The 9645-nt window shown below is 65.9% G+C and overlaps 2 protein-coding genes across 2 annotated transcripts; both read left to right on the plus strand.

The window, feature by feature from the left end:
- Positions 1 to 2441: 2441 nt before the first annotated feature.
- HROB (homologous recombination factor with OB-fold) lies at positions 2442 to 6139 on the plus strand (the record flags this gene model as incomplete). The annotated part of the gene is made up of 9 exons (XM_061367834.1): positions 2442 to 2578; positions 3951 to 4523; positions 4622 to 4705; positions 4998 to 5138; positions 5237 to 5345; positions 5424 to 5509; positions 5623 to 5760; positions 5841 to 5970; positions 6066 to 6139. Coding segments are annotated over 9 exons (1472 nt in total), but the record flags the coding sequence as incomplete, so codon positions are not given.
- Positions 6140 to 6394: 255 nt separating this feature from the next.
- On the plus strand, positions 6395 to 8951 carry ASB16 (ankyrin repeat and SOCS box containing 16). The gene is made up of 5 exons (XM_061367835.1): positions 6395 to 6850; positions 7384 to 7651; positions 8013 to 8505; positions 8575 to 8688; positions 8765 to 8951. The coding sequence occupies exons 1-5, from the start codon at positions 6565 to 6567 to the stop codon at positions 8948 to 8950; spliced, it is 1347 nt and encodes a 448-aa protein (XP_061223819.1). The 5' UTR covers positions 6395 to 6564; the 3' UTR covers position 8951.
- Positions 8952 to 9645: the final 694 nt, after the last annotated feature.

Below are 9645 nucleotides of genomic sequence, written 5' to 3' on the forward strand. Positions count from 1 at the left end.
TACACAAGGCTCCGCATTGGAACGAGGGGGGGCACGCACAGCCCATAGGGACACGGGTGACCCCCCTGCACCGCAGCGGGGCCCGGACCCAGCCCCACGGGGGGGTCACGCACGCACAGACCCGCAGGGAAGAGGGAGGGGGGCACACACGATGTGTCCCGGCGCTGCAGTGACCCCCCCGCACCCCCAACTGCAAAGCCCCCATTGCAAAGACCACCCCCATACCCCAGACCCCCCCCCATGGTCCCATAGCGCTGCCCCCCCCATAGCCCAGACCCCCCCATGGCCCCCTATGGTACGGCCCCCCCCGTACCTGGCCGCTGCCCGCCCCGCGCGCGCGCCGCCGCCCCTCCTCCATCTTTGCCGCGCGGCCCCGCCCGCCCCGACAACAACATTCGGTGACGTCACTCGCCGTCACGTGACGGGGCCCGCGCGCTAAAAATAGACACGCGCGCACAAGAGCCCCCCCCCACCCCCCGAAAACACGGCCCCGGCACGTGACCGAGTGTGCAATGGCACGTGACCAGGTGTGAGTGTACAATGGCACACTATTGAGTGTGTGCACTGACACGTGTGTGAGTGTGCAATGGGCTGGTGTGCAAACACGTGAGAGCATGTGTGTGAGTGTGCACTGACACGTGTGTGTGTGAGTGTGCAATGGGCTGGTGTGCAAACATGTGAGAACATGTGTGTGAGTGTGCACTGATACATGTGTGTGAGTGTGCAATGGGCTGGTGTGCAAGCGTGTGAGAGTATGTGTGTGAGTGTGCACTGATACGTGTGTGTGTGAGTGTGCAATGGGCTGGTGTGCAAACATGTGACAGCATGTGTGTGAGTGTGCACTGACACGTGTGTGTGTGTGTGAGTGTGCAATGGGCTGGTGTGCAAGCATGTGAGAGTATGTGTGTGAGTGTGCACTGACACGTGTGTGTGTGTGTGAGTGTGCAATGGGCTGGTGTGCAAGCATGTGAGAGTATGTGTGTGAGTGTGCACTGGCACGTGTGTGTGAGTGTGCAATGGGCTGGTGTGCAAACATGTGAGAACATGTGTGTGAGTGTGCACTGACACGTGTGTGAGTGTGCAATGGGCTGGTGTGCAAACACATGAGAGCATGTGTGTGTGCACTGACACATGTATGTGAGTGTGCACTGACACGTGTGTGTGTGAGTGTGCCCTGTGTGCTGCTGCACACTCACACACATGGGAGTGTGTACCGTACACACACGAGAGTGCAGGTGAGTGTGCCTCAAGGACTGGTGTGCAATGGCACATGCATGTGTGTGACTGTGCACTAAGTGCTCTGTGCAATGACACACCTGTGAGTGTGCAATGACACGTACAAGTGTGCACTAAGTGCTGCTGTGCACTAGTGCACATGTGAGAGCACATGTGAGTGTGCCCTGTGTGCTCCTGTGCATTAACACACGTGTGCGTGTGCACCATGGGTGTGTGCACGTGTGCCCGACTGGTGTGCAGCTGCACACGCGTGTGCACTCACACAGTCCTGCTCACACTCACACTCACTCACACACACAGTCACACTCTCACGCTCACACTCACACTCACACAGTCACAGTCATGCTCACACTCAAGAGTCACACTCAGTCACAATCACATCACACACATCCACACACATCCACACTCACACACACATTCACACAGTCACACGCAGTCACACACACACAGTCACGCTCAGTTACAGTCACACACAGTCACACGCAGTCTCACACACGCACACTGTCACACTCGCACACTGTCACTCTCACACTCACACACACTGTCACACAAAGGCTCACACACACTCACACTCACACACACACATTCACTCACACTCACACACACAGTCACACTCGCACTCACACACACTGTCACACTCACACTCAGACACACTGTCACACTCACACACACTGTCTCACACACACACTGTCACACACACACTCACACACACAGTCACATACTCACACACACAGAGTCACACTCACACACAGTCACACTCACACTCACACACACAGTCACACACTCACACACTCACACTTACACACACTGTCACACTCACTCACACACTGTCACACTCGCACTCATTCACACACACTGTCACACTCACACACACACATACACACACACACACACTGTCACACTCACTCACACACACTCCACGCTCGCTCCCCCTCACGCCAGGGCCGGACGCGGGGCTCTGGCCCTTTAAGAGGCGGGGCCGCGCTCCTCCCACCGGCAGGGGCCGCTGGTCCTTAAAGGGGCCGTTCCCGCCGCTCCCCCTGCCCTGGGGCCGCGGGTTCGCGTCCCGTCCCGGTCACTTCCGCTTTCCTTCCGTGCTGCTGCCATGGTAACGGGAATGGGAATGGGGCCCGGGGGTGGCTCATGGCGCTTTAGGGTCCCCGTGGGGTGCCCTCGGCCTCGGGGTGGGTCCGGGCTCCGCTGAGGGGGCGAGGGGGCTGCGGACGGGAGCAGGGCCCCGCTGGGCCGGGTGCTCCCGGGTCCCTCAGGGCCCGGTTCTCGCCTCCCGCAGGCCGGCCGGCTCCAGAGGCTGTTCGGGACAGAGGGGGACCTGGAGGATGAGGTGAGGGGGCACGTGGGACACCGGGCACGGGTTGGGGTACGGGGTGGGGGGTATGGGTGATGGACGTCAGGTATGGGATGTGAGACGTGGAATGTGGGATATGGGATGTGGGATATGGGATGTGGGATATGGGGTACGGGACGTTAGGTATGGGACGTGAGACATGCAATGTGGAATATGGGATGTGGGATGCAGGGCATGGGATGTAGGATATGGGTTATGGGTTGTTGGGTATGGAGATGTGGGGCATGGAATGTGGAATATGGGAAGTAGAACATGGGATGTGGGATGCAGGACGTGGGATGTAGGATATGTGTTACGGGGTTTTGGATATGGGATGTGGGGCATGGAATATTGGATATGGGAGGTGGGGCATGGGACATGAGGCATGGAATGTGGCATATGGGATGTGAGATGTATGCCATGGGACGGAGCATATGGATTACAGGACATTGGATATGGGTTGTGGGACATGGGATGTAGGATGTGGGGTATGGGACGTGTGATGTAGGATATGGGTCACGGGTCTTTGGACGTGGGACATGCGATGTGGGATGTGGGGCTTGGGACATTGGCTGTGGGATGCGGGATGCAGGACATGGGATGGTGGACAGGGGATGTGGGATGCAGGACAGGGGATGTGGCATGCGGGACATAGGACATGTGGTGCGGGACATGGGACACGGGATGCAGGACACGGGATGCAGGATGCGGGACATGGGATGCGGGACGGTATGTGGAATGCAGCATGCGGGACATGGGATGCGGGATGCAGGACATGGGATGCAGGACACGGGATGTGGGATGCAGGACACGGGATGTGGGATGCAGGACAGGGGATGTGGGATGTGGGACACGGGACGTGGGACATGGGATGTGGGATGCGGGACACGGGATGCAGGATGTGGGACATGGGATGTGGGATGCAGGACACGGGACGTGGGATGCAGGACATGGGATGTAGGATGCAGGACATGGGATGCGGGACATGGGATGCGGGATATGGGATGTGGGATGCAGGACATGGGATGTGGGATGCAGGACACGGGATGCAGGATGCGGGACATGGGATGCGGGATGCGGGACATGGGATATGTGATGCAGGACACGGGATGCAGGATGCGGGACATGGGATGCGGGATGCGGGACATGGGATGCGGGATGCAGGACACGGGATGCAGGACACGGGATGTGGGATGTGGGACATGGGATGTGGGATGCAGGATGCGGGATGCAGGACATGGGACGTGGGATGCAGGACACAGGATGCGGGACGCGGGACGCGGTGCTCATCGCGGGCAGCCCCGGCCTGGCCCGCGCCGGGCCCGGGGTGTTTTGTGCCGCTGGGTGCTGGAGCCCTCCCCTCCCGCAGGATTTCCTCTCGGCCGTGGAGGACGCCGAGAACCGGTTCCTGCCTCCCGGAGCCGCACCCCCGGGCCCCGGCACCCCCGGAGCTCCGCCCCTGCAGCACCGCCCCTGCCCCGCGCTGCGGCCCCTGCCCGGGGGCTGCCGGAGCCCCCCGGGCCCCGAGCGCGGGGAGCGGCCCCCGCGGGGATCGGGGGCTCCCAAGAGGCCGCGGGAGGGAGCGGGGCCGGGCCCCCCCCCGGCAGCGCCCAGGCTGGGGCTGCGGCCCAGTGCGGCCGGGCCCTGCCCCATCCCGATGGGAGAGCCCCGGAGCTGCATCCCCGCACCCAGGGCTCCATCCCCGAGGCCTTTCCAAGCCCCCCCGCGCCAGGCGGGAGCAGGGAGCCCCTCCGTGGAGCCACGGGGGCCGCAGCCCCCCCAGCGCCCCCCCTGCCCCTCGGCGCTGCAGAGCCCGGTGGTCACCAACCACCTGGTGCAGTTGGTGACAGCGGCCAGCAAAGCACCGGGGGCTGCCCCCCGGCCCCCAGCGCAGGGCAAGGCCCGGCGGTTCCCGGGGCCCGCTGGGATCCTGCCCCAGCAGGTGGGTGCGGGGATGCGGGGTGGGGTGGGGTGGGGTGGGATGGAGGAGGGGGTGAAGAGGTGCAGACCCCATCTGCCTCTTCCTGCCTCTCCCATAAGCACACTGGGAAGCTGCTGGAGGAGATCCTCATTTCTGCTCCCCAAACTCCGTGCCACGGGGCCATGGCAAAGCCGCGGACAGAGGTAATCCCCTGCTCCATGGAATCATGGAATGGGTTAGGTTGAAGGGACCTTAAAGCTCATCCAGTCCCGACCCCTTCCACTGGAGCAGCTTGCTCCAAGCCCCTGTGTCCAACCTGGCCTTGAGCACTGCCAGGGATGGGGCAGCCACAGCTTCCCTGGGCACCCTGTGCCATTCCCCTGCTCCGTAGCTCCAGTGCAGATCCATGTCTGAATCCCAGCACTGTGTTCCGGGGGTGATGCCGGGGGGTCCCCAGCGCTCCCCCTGCTGTGAGCGGTTGTGCTGTGACTCCAGGCCGTGCCCAGCTCCTCGCTGCCCACAGAGGAGGATTTCGGGAAGGGGCCCTGGCTCGCCATGAAAACAGAGCTGGAGCTGGATGAGAGGGACCCCGGCTGCTTCCTCCGCACCTACAGCGTGATCATGGTGCTGCGGAAGGTGAGGGAGCCCCCTGCTCCCCGCTGGAGCTGTGGGGCGGTGCTGGGCTGGTCCTGTGGCCCTATGGGGACATCGGTGCGACACGAGGGTCTCCGCAGGCAGCCTTGAAGCAGCTCCCCAGGAACAAGGTCCCCAGCATGGCCGTGATGATCAAGACCCTGACCAGGACCAACGGCGATGCCGCTGCTGTGTTCCGGGACGCAACCGGTTCGTGTGGATGTGCCTGGGCTGGGGCTCCTCTTGCCCATTGCTCCCTATGGCTGATGGGTCCCTTCCTGCCCGCAGGGGAGATGCAGGGCACGGTGCATCGCCTGCTGCTGGAGGAGAGACAGAGCGAGCTCCGGCCCGGCTCCGTGCTGCTGCTGAGGCAGGTGGGAGGCAGCAGAGCAGCAGCGAGGGCTTGGGGCTGTGTCTGACCATGGGCACATCCCAGGGACAGGGGATGCTGCAGCCCCGGCTCTGCCCCACGGCTCTCGCCCCACAGGTGGGTGTCTTCTCCCCATCCCACCGCAACCACTACCTCAACGTCACCCCCAGCAACCTGCTCAAGCTCTACCCAGCAGAGCCCGAGGGCAGCTTCTCGCAGCCATCCCCAGCACAGCAGGAGGTGAGGGGGGAGCTGGTGATAACGGGGTGCTGGGACCCGACCCCCCCCTCGCTCTGTGGGTCCCCTATGGTTCTCCTCTCCATTTGGTTTTGCAGGTCCCAGCGCACCCCACGGAGCCCCCCCGGGGTGTCCCTGCCCCTGGGCACCTGGGGGGGCACTCGAGGCCCCCCAGCACAGCGCAGGCAGGGCAGGAGGAGCCAGAGGGAGCTGGAGGCTCTGATGTGGGTGAGTTGGGTGTGGGCTTGGGCAGCGGCTCCCATCCGTGTCCACGGGCACGGAGCGCTCCCTGCTCTGTGCGCTCCATGCTCCTGTGCCTGCAGATGACCTGGACGGGCTCCTGGGGGAGCTCCCGGACGAGTTCTTCTCCGCCCCAGCCCAAGCTGACTGCTGCTGACCCCAGGGGCCGAGCCGGGCCGTGCTGAGGATGCTGAGCAGGCGCTGCCCCTCCTGCTCCTTCCCCTGTGTGTTCCCTATGGAGCCTAACCCCTCATTAAAGGGCTGTTCTATCCCTGCATTGCCCTGTCTCCTGTGCCTGTGTCCCCCCTCCCTGCTGTGCTGCAGCCCCCCCACACTCACCATAGGGGAGGGGGTCCCTCTGCCCGCCATGGCTCCTGCAGCCCCAGCATGTTGGGGGTACCCGGCTCTGCCCCCCCCCCCCCAGCAGGCTCCAGGCGCTGGCAGCGTGCCCCTGTTTACCACCGGGCAGTTATTTATAGGGCTGGCCCAGGCCCTGGCTTCAGCGCTGCTGTGGGGCACGGCCCTATTTATAACCCCCATACCCCGGGGCCACCGGGCCCTGAGTGCCCCCCGGCCTGCCCCATGGCCCAGGACTCCTTCGCCTTCAGCTCCTCGGCGCTGCGGTCGCTGCGGCTGCAACGGGAGCTCCTGGAGCAGGAGGAGCGGCGCCGGGCGCTGGCTCGGGACCGGGCCACGCGCCGGGTCCTGCCCGAGCCCCCGCGGCCCCGGTGCTGCCGGGACCCCGCCGTGCACAACGCCCTGTACAGCGGGGACCTGCAGCGCGTCAAGAGCATCTTCAGCGACGAGAGCAGCGCCAACGTGGTCCTGGAGATGGGCAGCGAGGAGCTGGTGTGGGCGCCGGAGCAGGGTACGGGGCTGGGGGCTATGGGGGCCCTTTCCCTTCCCTCTTGTCTTCTTCCTTCCCCTTCCCTTTCTTATCCTCTTCACCTTCTCTTCCCCCTTCCCTTCTTCCCCCTCTCTTCCCCCTCTCTTCCCCCTCTCTTCCCCCTCTCTTCCCCCTCTCTTCCCCCTCTCTTCCCCCTCTCTTCCCCCTCTCTTCCCCCTCTCTTCCATATTCCCTTTTCCCTCTCTTCCCCCTTCCCCTCTTCCTCCTCTTTTACCCCTTCCCTTCTTCCCCCTTCCCTTCTTCCCTCCCTTCCCCTCTTCCCCCTTCCCTTTTCCCTCTCTTCCCCCTTCCCTTCTTCCTCCTCTCTTCCCCCTTCCCTTCTCTCTCTCTTCCCCCTTCCCTTCTTCCCCCTTCCCTTCTTCCCAGGACCGCTGACTGCTCTAATGTGGGGTGCTGGCTGCCCTGGCACCCCCGTTCTGCTCCCCCCACGATGGGGCTGGAGGCTGTTGTACCCCCCCTCCGCTGTGTGTTCCTCTGACCCGTTCCCCCCGCAGGGCTGTGGGTGCTGAGCCCCCGGCTCCAGCAGACCTCGGCGCTGCGCATCGTGTGCGCCCGGGGCTTCGTGGCCTGCGCCCGGCTGCTGCTGCTGCGCGGGGCCGCGGTGGACGCCGTGGTTGGGGGCCGGGCCCCATTGCACGACAGCGCGGCCGCCCCGGACCCCGCCTGCACCCAACTGCTCCTGGACTTCGGCGCCAACCCCAACGTGCTCAGCGCCGACGGCTGCGCCCCACTGCACCTCTGCACCGCGCCCCACAGCCTGCGGTGAGCCCCGCCCCTGCCCGCCAGCCAATCCGGGGCTCAGCTGCATGACAAGCCCCGCCCTGCCCACACCACATCCTCATTTGCATGCCAGTTCCTCATCCAGGGGTAAGCTCCGCCCCAATAGCAGCCCCCTCCCGGCGTGACTCCGCTCCCTGCCAGCGTGACTCCGCCCCCTGCCAGCGTGACTCCGCCCCCAAGTGGAACGGGGACCCACGCGCTAACAAGCCCCGCCCCTCTAAACTCAGCCACGCCCCCTCCCGGTCCTGCCCCACGGTTGCCCCCATCCCACCCCTCATCCATGGGGCACAGCGGGTACCAGCAGGGTGTCCCCGCACCCCCTGACCCGTGACCCCCCCCGCAGGTGCGCGGAGCTGCTGCTGGCGCATGGGGCGCGCGTGGGGCTGGAGACGCGGGAGCGGCGCTTGACGCCTCTGCACGTGGCGGCGCGGCAGGGGCTGGCGGCGCACGTGGAGCTCTACCTGCACCACGGTGCCGACGCCTCGAGCCGCAGCCGCCAGGGCGAGACCCCGCTGAACGCGGCCTGCGCCGCCGCCGAGCACCGCGACGCCGCCGAGCGCTACGGCCCCGTCTGCGAGCGGCTGCTGGCGGCCGGTGCCGACCCCAGCGCCGCGGGCCGCAAGCACCACGCGCCGCTGCACAACGCCTGCGCCAACGGGCAGGCCTGGCTCGTGCGGCTGCTGCTGCGCCACGGCGCCGACCCCACCGCCGCCAACTGCGCCGGGGACACCCCCTTGGACTGCGCCCTTCGCGCCGTCGAGGAGCACCGGGACCGGCGCCCTGAGGACACCATCGCGCTGCTCCTCGACCATGGCGCCGGCCCCGTCCACCCCAAGGTGGGTGATTGAGAGGTGCTGGGGGTGCCGGTGGCGGCGGGGCCGCATCCCTCACGCTCTGTGCCGCAGATGCTCCGGTTCTGCTGCCGGCACCCGCCCGCGCTGGAGGTTGTGCTCAACGCCTACGACCGCATCCCCCCGGCCGAGGGCTGGGTGGGCGCTGTGCCCCCGGAGCTGTGGGAGGTAAGAGGAGGACAAGGTGGGGGGTCCTGGGTGTCGCTGCCCCCCCCACCTCGCTGCCCCCGTGTCCCCCCTCCAGGAGCACCGGGAGTTCTACACCTCGGCCGTGCGCATGGCGGGGGAGCCCCGGTGCCTGCAGCACCTCGCCCGCTGTGCCCTGCGCCGCAGCCTGGGCCCCCGCTGCCACGACGCCGTCCCCGCGCTGGCGCTGCCGCCTGCCCTGCGCCGCTACCTCCGGCTGCCCCTGCAGGGGCTCATCTCCTGAGGGCACCGGCGCCGGGAGCAGGGGGGGCCCCCCGAGGAACCCCCCATTAACGGGACCCGGGAGGGGGGGGGAATAAAGGACGTGGCTGCACCGTGGGGAGCGGTGGGGGCACGGGGATGGGGGGGGTCCGGTCCGGGGGGGTTTCAGCCCCAGGGGCCCGAGGCCACGCCCCCTGCATGGAGCCCCGCCCACAAACCGCTCTCCGGTGCGTATGGCCCCGCCCACCACAGTGTAGTCACGCCCCCTTCCTCCCGCCCTACCCGATTCGCGCCATCCGCGCGCGCCTGGCCCCGCCCAGTGACGTAGCCCAGGGATGCGGGATGGGATCAGGGATGGGGGACGGGATCAGGGACGTGGGACGGGATCAGGGATGCGGGACGGGATCAGGGATGCGGGATAGGTCCAGTGATGCGGGACGGGATCAGGGAAGCAGGACAGGATCAGGGATGTGGGATAGGTCCAGTGATGCGGGACGGGATCAGGGATGCGGGACGGGATCAGGGATGCGAGACGGGATCAGGGATGCGGGACGGGATCAGGGATGCGGGACGGGGTCAGGGATGCGGGACGGGATCAGGGATGCGAGACGGGATCAGGGATGCGGGACGGGATCAGGGATGCGAGACAGGATCAGGGATGCGGGACGGGATCAGGGATCAACGGGATCAGGGATGCGGGACGGGATCAGGGATGCG

Source organism: Neopsephotus bourkii, unplaced genomic scaffold, assembly GCF_033783945.1.
Source record: "Neopsephotus bourkii isolate Nb327-2 ecotype Australia unplaced genomic scaffold, CSIRO-AGI_Nbou_v1 NB_1400, whole genome shotgun sequence".
Taxonomy (NCBI): Eukaryota; Metazoa; Chordata; class Aves; order Psittaciformes; family Psittacidae; genus Neopsephotus; species Neopsephotus bourkii.